At 34.3% G+C, this 11630-nt stretch overlaps 1 protein-coding gene and 1 long non-coding RNA gene across 4 annotated transcripts in view; one reads left to right on the top strand and one right to left on the bottom strand.

Annotated features, from left to right (window-relative positions):
- Nucleotides 1-11630, top strand: part of LOC109325597 — a 46230-nt gene that overhangs the window by 7183 nt on the left and 27417 nt on the right. Inside the window, exon 2 of the long non-coding RNA XR_002105164.1 lies at nucleotides 4188-4241. This is a non-coding gene — a long non-coding RNA (uncharacterized LOC109325597). The remainder of the gene's footprint in view (nucleotides 1-4187; nucleotides 4242-11630) is intronic.
- LOC109325595 (chlorophyll a-b binding protein 6, chloroplastic-like) overlaps nucleotides 4185-11630 on the bottom strand; it is a 36572-nt gene continuing 29126 nt past the window's right edge. Inside the window, exons 1-4 of one of the 3 annotated variants that reach the window (XM_019558047.1) lie at nucleotides 5483-5745; nucleotides 5285-5387; nucleotides 4660-4948; nucleotides 4185-4442 (exon numbers count right to left, since the gene is read on the bottom strand). In XM_019558047.1, coding sequence (XP_019413592.1) covers nucleotides 4300-4442; nucleotides 4660-4948; nucleotides 5285-5387; nucleotides 5483-5673 — 726 coding nt within the window. In that variant the 5' untranslated portion in view covers nucleotides 5674-5745 and the 3' untranslated portion in view covers nucleotides 4185-4299. Of the gene's footprint in view, nucleotides 4443-4659; nucleotides 4949-5284; nucleotides 5388-5482; nucleotides 5746-11630 lie in introns of those variants that run through there. The other 2 variants (XM_019558048.1, XM_019558046.1) reach the window with 2 other exon arrangements.

Genomic DNA, 11630 nt, shown 5'->3' with positions numbered 1-11630 from the left:
TTACTTTGTATAGTTGTTTTAATTGTAATAATCTGTTTCTATACTATACTGTTGTAACTCTGATATATCTGTTAGCTTTGTATATTTGCTTCGATCTCAGTTGATTGTCGTGCAAGAAACCGAATCTGTTTGTGTAATCTGAGCTATTTTAATCGATTAAATTGCTTGCATTAATCGATTAAATAGCTTGCATTAATCGGTTATTTTTTCTTTGTTAATCGATTAATCTGGGGTTATTTCAGCATTAATTGTTGTTTGCGAAAAGCGGATACTCTGACCGCTACACCTATTCAACCCCCCCTTCTAGGTGTATTTTAGCCACTGATACCTAACATAGCTTAGGTGAAGGGTCTGGTACCCAAGTCAACAAACTTATATAGTTACCTTATTCTTGTGCCTTATTAGGGTAAGGTTTCCGACGGTGTTGTCGTTATTAGGATGATGCCCAAAAAGGATTACATGATACCACATAGCGAGGTCGTATGACCATAAGAGGCTTAGACATGTGATAATATAAGATTGGATCCCACAAGAAGCATTCATTTAGGAGATGTCTTAGGTTGGCTCAGACATTAAAAAGAATGATTAAAAGATTTAATCGGCTAACCTCGGTTAGTATGCATACTCATTATGGATAATGAAGTAGTGGAGAGGAAATTCATGGGAGATGAACGAGCCCCGCAATGTTGAGAGGGACGGCGATGGCGGTGATTCGTCAGTAAAGTCTTGAGGGAGAGTCTAGGTGAGACGAGTCCCTTGTATTCCTAGATGAGGTATTTTGTTGGATCTCATAGTTCTTACAGCGCAAATTAGACGATCTCTGACAATCCCTCTTTGCAATCAGGATCGATGAGAGGGATGCCTAGAAAGTGTTTGATACGATACTGTCCTGAAATTGACAGTTCTTTTAGAACAGATCCATCATATATCCTTGCGATGAATAATTTGGTGCGTTCAAATCGGCTTGTTATGGGACCTGTACTCTCGGTTATTTACGAATAGTTTATTAGGAGGATATTGGTGTAAGGATGGATGAAATAAACATAGCATTCATACATTGAGCTCGTGGATATTATCCTTATGGTTTGAGTTATACCATCATTCATCATTTGCATTTATGCATATGATATATATTGTGTATATTATGCGTGTCTGTCTGGATGTATATTTTGTGTAATTACACGTCGTCAATGAATAATATTCATTAGATGTCTTACTCCCTTTTTTTCTGCTTGTCTTTGGTTCACGTTCTTCTTCATATGGACTATTCAGCAAGGATTCAAAGATACCGATTCTCGATGTCCCAGGAGGGGGCATTGAGGATTGACAAAAACTGCTACACCTACACATGTCCTTGTGTCTTAGAGTTGTAGATGGTGTGTGATGGCTCCACGATGCGCTTCCCATCCTAACATGCGGACTTAGAAGCTTCCTTCACTTTGCTAGATCGGAGGCCGACACCTACTGTATCATCTACTCAGTTTGTGACTCCTCATGGACCAGCTGTTGTGGGGCCATCTATGAGGCGAAGGACTTGGGACGATGTGATCTTTTCCCCACCATGGAGGAGAGCCGCTCGACGGACCATGCCTGAACCTCAAGCAGATGCGAAAGGAGGAATTAGGTCACAGAATTCGGCCTATGACCTAGTGGAGGAGATGGAAGTTGAGGAAGAACTGAAAGCGGAGGAGGAGGATTGTATGGAGTTGATCTGCATATAGGACTCCATCGAGGTAGTAGACCTCTTCTCTGACTTCGAGATGGAGGAGGATCCGAGCGAGTGTTCTAGTGTCCCCAAGGACACTAGAGCTAGCCGTTAGAAGCCATTTCCTTTTCTGTTTTGCTTTTTGGGTAGGGTATTTGTGCAGGATAATTTTGAAGTGTTGAATGACTCAGCCTATTTTGTATAGTTTCAGTTTAGGCGAAGATTTCATTTCGCCTTGTATTTTGTACTAACGTTTCACTCTCTTTTAATGAAGAACTATTCAAAGATATATTGAGTTGTTTTTTGTTACCATTAGGTAACGGTTATTAATTTTCCACAATTTATGTTACTTAAAGTGATGTCCTAAAAAGGAAACGAATATAAGAAAAATAATTTTATATTACTTTATTCAAAAAAAAGTTACCCATTTTTTAGCATAATATTTATGGAGTAATTTTCGGGGCGTTACATCTCCAAACAATCACATCATTACATTGTTCAGTTGAATTGCATTTAAAATCAAGTTTTTTGGGTCTTGTACCTAAATGTGTGTTTAAACTGAATCTTTTTGGATCATGTACCTTTATGTGCATTTAAAATCAAATTTTTATGGTCTTGTACCTTGATGTGCAATTTAAGTTTTTTGGGTAATGTACCTTAACATACAATTTAAGTTTTTGGGTCTTATACTTCAACATGAAAATTAAAATATATAGGTCTTGCACCTCCAAGTTCAATTTAAGTTTTCCAAATCCTCTACCTCGTCGTTCAATTTATGATTTTGGGTCCTATACCTCGACGTGTAATTTAAACGTTTCAGATCTTGTACTTCGAAATGCAATTTAGGTTTTCAGGGTCTTGTACCATTGATGGACAATAAACTTTTTGGGTCCCATACCTCGATGTACAAATTAAGTTTTTTGGGTCGTGTAACTGAAAGTGGAATGGAAATTGCCTATAAGATAAGAGAGATTTTATTTGAAAAAACACAATATTCCTCTAATTTTCTATTTTTAATAAAATAAAAATAAAAAAGACACTTTAGTCATTCTTATGGCTTTATAAAATTCAAATAATTATTTTTATCTATTTGTGAGTAGTGTGATAAATTTTGGAATTTTATAGAGTCATTCATAAATTTTCATTTGCAAGGGGCCTTCCAAATACTTTTAATTTTTATAAAGTCAAATAATTAATTTATTATAATAAATTTGGCATCTTTATATAAACTATTAAGTTTTTTCTATCACGAAAAGCAGTTTTAGCCTTTTATGTGTTCAGAAACTACTTGATACCCAATTTGAGTATTTGTATTAATGACCGGATTTAATTTTAAATTTCAAATCTAATGAAATGTATTCCACAGTGAGATTGTTGTTTGTGTTTGGAACGAGTTTTGGTGAGAATAACCAATTGCAAAGTTAGGTTTCTTGTTGGTGTTGTTTCTCAATTCAAGGATCTTATTTTAGGAATTTGAGTGCCCATTTGGGCAAAATGTTGGACTTGCAGCAGAGCGATATTCAAGGAACAATAAACCTTTCTTGAATTTTACAAAGTGTTTTTTTCTCGCAGTGCATGCATTTCCTAACTGCTTGTGAAGATGAATCATGGTTACCATCAAGTTGGCCTAATAGAAATGATACTTTGATTCTCTTTATCTTCTTGTCCTCTCCAAAATCAGCTTGCCTTCGTATCTTGATGACATGATAAGGGTTGAATGTTATAGGGCGTGAACACTTGCTGTGTGCACGTCCATAGGGAGAAAGTTTCATTATACGATAAGTTTTACATTCAATTTGTCTCACCGCTAGCTTTTTGCCCGACATAGTTCCAGACAAGAGGGGATGATTCATTGGATGTCTTCATTTTCTCAGGAGTATGATCTCGTTCCTATTGCTACTTCGAGTAGAATAAGATGAGATGCATTTTTAGCGACTTAAATTGTTCTCATGTGATCATCTTCGTCTTATCTGTGCTAGTCCAGGTAAGATAAGATGAAATGCATTTTGGACATACTTTAACTAGGTTTAGCCTTAAAACCTAAGCTCAAATTACTATAATAGCATGTCTCTTTTTTACATCATCCCTCCATGCATACGGTGCTTCAATGACAATGATCTAAACTCTGATTGTAATTATAGTGCAAGCCACTTAGAGCTAAAATGTATCCTCAACTACATCTCACTTAGTTAAAAATTTCCCCAATAATCTTTAAGCAAAAAAGTCTCTAACCATTAGCTTGGAAACACCTTCCATCTACTTGACTCAAAGTTCCCTTCCAAATTTTTCCTTACTTCTTTCTTTTGTATGCAAAAAGTGTATTCTTTATTAGAGAGTAATTTCTGTGAGGTATAAAGATCATCGATATAGATTTTATTTCTATCAACAAAGTCTTTTCTATACACGGAGAAATTGAAACACAATCAATATGATTATGATTTATCAACCCAACTATTCTTTCATAGCTAACAAGAATAACAAGTTTCATTACAACAGTGGGATACCAACACAAATGAGGTCTGGATCATTACATAATGTTATAGAGTTATTACAGGTAGCTCTTATAGCAAATGTTGGATTGTTGGGGGCAGAATCTAGAAATTGGGGAAAAGGATGTTTCCAACGTTGTTGTGCCATGGATCAGCCACGTGAGCAGCCAAGTTGTCCAATGGTCCAGTGCCAGGGTATACTGATTGTTGAACAGCGAATCCCAGACAAGCCAATAGAGCAAGGCGTCCTACACATTTCAACAAGTAACAAATATGTTAAACTTTCTATACAACTAATACAGATCTCTTAAGTGCACTTATGCACTATTTTATGTACACTTATGAGTGACACTTTTCAAGTTTATAGGAAAAAATGTGTTATAGAGCTGAAAAGTGTAGCAAAAATGTCACTCGGGTATTCCACGATAATAGAAAATTTCAATCTTTTATATCAAAAGTGCTTACCATTCTTAATTTCCTTGACTTTGTATTCTGCAAACTTTTCAGGGTCCTTAGAGTATCCCAAAGGATCAAAAAATCCACCAGGGTATTTCTTCTTCTCAGTGTCTTTCTCTACTACCCTTTGGATTTCTGCAAAGGCCATAGCAACAACTTCAATTGCTATAATGACAGGGAGGGTGCCCCATGGAACAGGGCTGCCTAGGTAAGTTGCTTGACCTCCAGGAACTGTAGACCACTCCTGAGCTTGTACCCAATTTCCTAAACCCAATGCCTCTGGGATCAAAACTCCTGGCTGCAAAATTCAAACAATTTCAGCTTACTAATAAGCTTTCTTAATTTTCCCCATTAACTGTTATTCAAATGGCAGACCCTATCACTTAATGAGGCCGCAGTGGTGGTCGTTGCAGCCGTATTACACCGTATGACAACGAATCACAAAGATACAATCATAGCAGACCGCATCAAGCCACATCGAATTAAAAAAAAATCACAAACTAATCTGCACGCAACGGCTGCAATAACTGCAATCACAGAAATAACAACCGTTGTCGTGACCGCAACCAATTGCAATAACAATTTAAAACACTGCCCCAGGTATATAGTTATCTAGTTTGAAAGTGACACTTACAACAGCAGCCATAGCCAATCTGCAATGAAAGACTTCTGATTCTTTGTATCTCTCAAGGTGCACTGGTACTCTACCAAGACCAAGAGGGTCGAACCCAAAGTCACTGAAACACAAAAGGAACAACAATGTATAACATAATCATCATAAAAAATCATATTTTGGAATAAGTTATAAACAAAATGTGAAATTGATGCTTACCCAGGAGCTGAACCATCAAGGTAAGGTGGTCTAGGCTCGCCAGGGAACCACTCAGCAGAAGAGGATAAGCGACCTGATGATTTGGTACCATTGCGTGAAGCTGCAACTGAAGTGGGAGATCTTGATTTTGATGAAGAAAGAGGATATGGGAATGCTGAGATAGCAGAGCTCATCAATGTATTGGTTGTCATATTTTAGAAACAATTCTAATATGACTGTTCAGAGAAGAGAAATGAGAATTGTGTATTTGCAACAATGACGAGAAACAGATCACAGATGAATATATAGAGGAGAATGATGTGGATATAGGTGAATCTAATATTGGACTTCCATTGGATAATGATTGTAGAGTGTGACTTGATACTGGTCCATGGGGATCTTTGTTACGCATGGCAATGGGGAGGGGCAGCCACGATTTACGAGTACTGCTTTCTTGTTAGTAAACCTATACTTTTTGCGGTAACAGATATTAACATATTTTTTATTTTAATTATATAGTTATATATTTACTAATAATTAATATATAAAAATAATTATTACGTAAATAATAAGATATTTATACAATAAATTTATAACTATAATTAAATCATGGTAATTTATTATTAAATAATAATAAAGTATATAATATATAATCTTAAAATAGTAATAATAAAAAAACTTTATCTTATACAAAAATTTAATTAAAAATAATTTTATAAATATGCAGATAACTGTGAGGTGGATTATGTTGTATCTACCAATAAGCAATTATTATGGGAACTCGTTGCAGGTATTTTTGCAGATACTCGTAGGTTGAGTTTTTTTGTCATCCTAATCTTTGTCCATTCATTTTGACTATTGAGGTTGAACAACTTGTTGTTATTCATCCAAGTTCTCTTAATAATGGTGTGTTCTTATTGTTTCTTCCCAAGTTCTCTTCCAATAAAAAATATACGTTCCTGAATTATCTTTATTTTTTTCTCCAAGTTCTCACAATACACTCGTTTGTGTTCTTGATTTGCTTTCATTTTTGTGTTCTTCAGTGCATGAACTCGACGAATGACTCAACTCACGAAGGATGCTAATAAATACATTTAGTAGAAATAACATTCGATATGTTCTCCATATCTCGAAAAAATAGGTTTTCATTTCTTTACTATTTACTATCATGATAAATCTTAACATCAATATGTGTGACCCAATAAGCTACAAGTAAAGATAAACATTTATGAACACTCAATTTTATCTGACAAAAAAAACCCAATAATAATTAAAAAATTGTTTTCTAAATTAAATAATTAAAAACGAAAATAAAAAATAAATAAGGATTCTTGATTTAAAAATAATTACTTTCATATCCCAATTCAAATGTGTCACTATTTTAAAAAATATATATATTCTAAATTAGCACTTAATTCCACAAATTTCATTTTCTTTTAATATAAAAAATAAACAATGGGTTTAAGTGGATGTACATTTATTGCATAAGAGATTTCATTTGAAAAAACACATGTCTTAATTCCTCTTATTTATGTTCTTTAATAAAATAAAATTAAAAAAGTCAGTTTAATCATTTTTACTATTCATAAAAGTCAAATAATTATTTTTATGCGATAGTTTTTGGGATTTTATAGTATCATTAATGAATTTCTATCAACAAGAAGCATTTCAACCACTTTTAATTTTTATAAAATCAAATAATATTTTTTTTTCCAATTTACGAATATTATATTATATTTTACAGCTATATAAAATTGTTATGTTTTTCCATCACGAAAAGTGTTTTCAAGTGTTCAGACACTAATTAATATCTTATTCGAATATTTGTATTAATCACAAAATTTAATTTCAAATTTGAAATCTATCCCGGAACAAAAATCTAATAAAAAATGCTAAATATATAATATAAATAAATAACATATGACACACACACCTCATCACATGTGTTGCGATCCGATTTTCAGTTGAAAGTCCGACATTACAAGTTAGGAAGATATAAACTCGATTTAACCTCTCCCAAATTGTTTGGGGTCACTAGTACGTTTTTTGCGGTTAAAACATAGAAAACTCTCTTTAATGCCCAAATTTGGATAATATGGTCTTTTAACCTGAGTTCTGAGCTCGATAGTCAATTATAGGTCGGGGAAGGTATTAGCAATTCGTTCGCATGTAATAAAATGGTACCCTCACTAATGACATAGACTTTTATACCCTTGATAATTTATTTGAAATTTGAACTGCTAAAACAAAATATATATTTTTATATTTGGGTCTAACAAGAGTTCATATTGCTCATACGTATTCCTAAGTGCAATAAAGAAATCAAGACTACTTAGTTCTGATTTAAAAATGATTAGCTTGAATGATTAGTTATGATTAAAGTTTAGAAATTAATTAAAGTTGATTGAAGGGGGTTAATAGACTAAGAATCGATATCTGTCACTTACCCCCTTCTCGCTTCAATAGATAACAAAGACAATATTAATGACCACAATTATTTCTCGATTCGAAGGGAAAGAAAGATGTGACACAAGTCGTAACCTCACTATTCAATCCCTATTAAAATATTTTAATTTTTCAAGTATATACTAAGAGACAATCCATTGAGAAAAGTGTGATTAACATCAAAGAGAAAACACTAGTCAGACATACTTTTCACTCTAGGAGCAAAAATGAAGAAATGACACAAATCGTATACTGGGCTATTCAAATCTCACATAATTAATTTAAAAGATGTATATAAATGATTTAGTTTTTATAAAAATGAAATTAATACCAAAGAGACAACATTGGGCGTAGATCGATTTTAGGCTCTTGGAGTTGAAAGGAAGAGACGACACGGGTCCTAGATCGGACTATTCAAATCCCATAAATTTAATTTAAAAGATGTTTATAAATGATTTATTTTTTTAGAAAAAATGGAATTACTTGCAAAAAGACAATGCTGGTCGTAGACTGACTTTCCGCTCTTGGAGCAGAAAGGAAGAGACGATATAGGCCGGGCTATTCAAATCCCAATAAAATTAGTTTGATTAAAACTTTTGATTTATTTATGCCTATAATATCATTATGATAGGATATTTTTATTATTTTTTGTATATCATATAAGAAATAGACCAAATAGGTAGTGAAGACGAAAAAATATGTACCTGCATGAAGATATTTGAAGGAGATGAAGATAGTGTGTCAAGTGTCTCAGGGATCTTTATAATGTTAATGTGTCAACTTTTTTTTTCGCTGAACATGTGTCAACTTGGTAAGAGACCAACTTGCACCATTGTATGTGATTGGTTCTTTTTGCATTGAATTTTTGAGAGAAACCAATCCTAGTTTCATGCTGAAAATTTGTGCTTGATAAACTCAAGTTCTTTTGTATCATAGTCCTTAAGCAGCTCTTTGAAGCTTTCTTACTCCTTATCAAAGATGTTTGATTCCAATCCATGACTGAAAATTAAAATCTCAAACCCATATATCTAAGTTGGGATAATTGGTGGAGATTGGGGTTCAAAAAAGGGTCCCAAAGCTACGGCCAAACAGAAGAAGGGTTTTTATTCCTATTTCAATCTTGGCAATATTTTCACTCGTTTTCTCTCTTTTGGCACAACACCACATTTTGGCTTTTTGGCTCTCTCTTTTTATATTCTCAGCAAAGAAATCCAACTCACCCAAGGTTAGGTGTTGTTAGAAAACTTGAATTGTTGGGAAGATAGTGTAACACTTGAACAAAGAAATCGTGGATGGCTATGCACGTAAAAATCTCCGAAGCGTGTGTTGATCTGAAATTATACATTCAAGTGTCTATCTATTTAATCCAGTTGATGCACTTTTTCTGAATTTATAATATGCAAATAAAATGTGAACAAAAGTGCACAACTAGAGTTGAACCTACTCACCGAAGGCTAGGTGTTGTTTGAAAACTTGAATTGTTCAGAAGATACTGCAACACTTGAACAAAGAAATGGTTGATGGCTATGCACGTAAAATCTTCAAAGTGTGTGTTGATCTGAAATTATGCATTCAAGTGTCTATCTATTTAATCCAGTTGATGCACTTTTTCTGAATTTATAATATGCAAATAAAATGTGAACAAAAGTGCACAACCAGTTCTAATCAAACAACACAACCATTGGACCAAATCATATCACGTTTTATAAATCATCAACAATATATATATACTAATTTGTGAATTCAGATATTTTGGAAATATCTATCACAATCTCCCACCATTTTCAAAATATAAGAAATATCATAAATATGAAAATATCATGGTTTCAGATAATGGTATCTTACAATTTGAACCATGACATAGTAAGTTATGGGTTCCACTTATTCTGAATAAAATTGATAGACAAACTTTGAACCAAATATTCATTAGAATAAGCGTACACAACTTACACATGAAATCTCGGTACTATTGAAAGAATTATAAATATGACACATTTAATAAGGCCTTGTGTCATGTACTTTTTTCATGATAATTTGAGACCCAAGCCCTTTAACTATAGAAGTAACCCAACTTCATTCTCATATAGGTAGACTATATAAAAAATGCACCCATAATATGCATTCAAGCAAATTCTTGCTATATGTCCATTAAGAATAAAACTCAACCTTCCAGCTTTTTACTTATGGTCCAAGTACTTTTATCACTTGGGATGTGTCTATAGTCAAGTACTTGCAATCACTCTAATAGTATTTTCCACCATTGAACTCAAGACTTGATGCTACTCAAGTGTGAGTTGAGTTAACATTATTTGTGATCAATTAGACATGGACTTGAGTCCCATCCCAATGATGTTTTCAACACCATATTTTTTGTCATACCTTTCGTCAAAGGATCTGGATGATTCTTTTTAGTTCTTAGGAACACTATGGAGATTACTCCATTTGCAATTAATTCTTTTACATAGCTATGTCTCAAACCAGTATGTTTGGATTTTCCATTATACACTTGGTTGTATGCTTTTGATAGCATAAACTGACTGTCACAATGTATAGATATCGATGCCATTAGCTTTGGCCAAATAGGTGTCTCGTACAATAAGTTTCTTAGCCATTCAACCTCTTTACTACCTACAGTCAGAACAATAAATTTTGCAGCCATGGTAGAGTCGACTATGTGATAAGTGTCAAACATACCTAAATTTCATACACTTTTATGGCACTTATCTTAAGCATAATTGAGAAAAACCAACTTAAAACAATACTTTTTGGATAAAATATCACAATCTTGTATATTTGTGTTTGCATTTCTTTTTTATTTGTTTTGTAGGATTTAGAAAGAAAAAGAAAATAGAATAAAGACTTATGGTCCAAGAAGAAAAAGAAGTCAAACTCAAGGTGCTCAAGCAGACAGTTGAGCGTGGACCAAGCCACGTTTATCTGACCTGGACACCAGCCTAACCTGGACACCAACCTGGCACAAACCAAGCTGCTCAAGCAAGCAGTTGAGCGGACCTGCTTGACTGCTCAGCCTAGCACCAGACATGGTCAGAACTCAAGCTTAGCACGGTCAGATACAAGCCTGGCACACACCCAAGCTACTCAAGCAACAGCTCAGCGGTTACACATGTGTGCTCAGCGGTGAACCAGACACCTGACCAGGTCAGCAAGCACCAATCCACGTCTCAGTCAGCAGGCCAAAGCTTCTCAACAAGCAGCTTAGCGGTGCCACATGTGTGCTCAATGGTGTGCACCCAGACTTGACTTAGCCATCAAGCAACCATGAAGTCATGCATGACATCTCTTCAAGGAGCCCACCATAGGCTTTTCAGGAGTAGCTCACCATAGCTGGTCCCACAGCTCACAACTAGCTTTGGTGAGTTAAGCTTAAGGAGGTGACAAAGCTACTTGACCAAGTGACCAAACCCATGCTGAAGGGTTTGGTCAGCTACTGAGCGGTGCAAACAAGCAGCTCAGCGGTTCCAGGAAAATTCTATAAATATGAGGCATTTCATTCGAACACTTCACACTTCATATCATATCTTCTTCCCTAGAAACACAATTCTCTCTTCTTGTTCTTAGTTCATAGAAGTTCTTTTGAAGTAAGTTTTATAGTTTTTAGTTTATAATTCAAGAGGAGAAAGGAGAAGGCAAATGAGATGCAAAAATTCATTTTGTAATATCATTTGGAACTTAAAGCATCCAATCCTTGGATGGATGACTCATG

Source organism: Lupinus angustifolius, chromosome LG13, assembly GCF_001865875.1.
Source record: "Lupinus angustifolius cultivar Tanjil chromosome LG13, LupAngTanjil_v1.0, whole genome shotgun sequence".
NCBI classification, from domain to species: Eukaryota; Viridiplantae; Streptophyta; class Magnoliopsida; order Fabales; family Fabaceae; genus Lupinus; species Lupinus angustifolius.
Note: the sequence above shows the minus strand (reverse complement) of the source record. Positions and strands in the feature narration are given on the sequence as shown.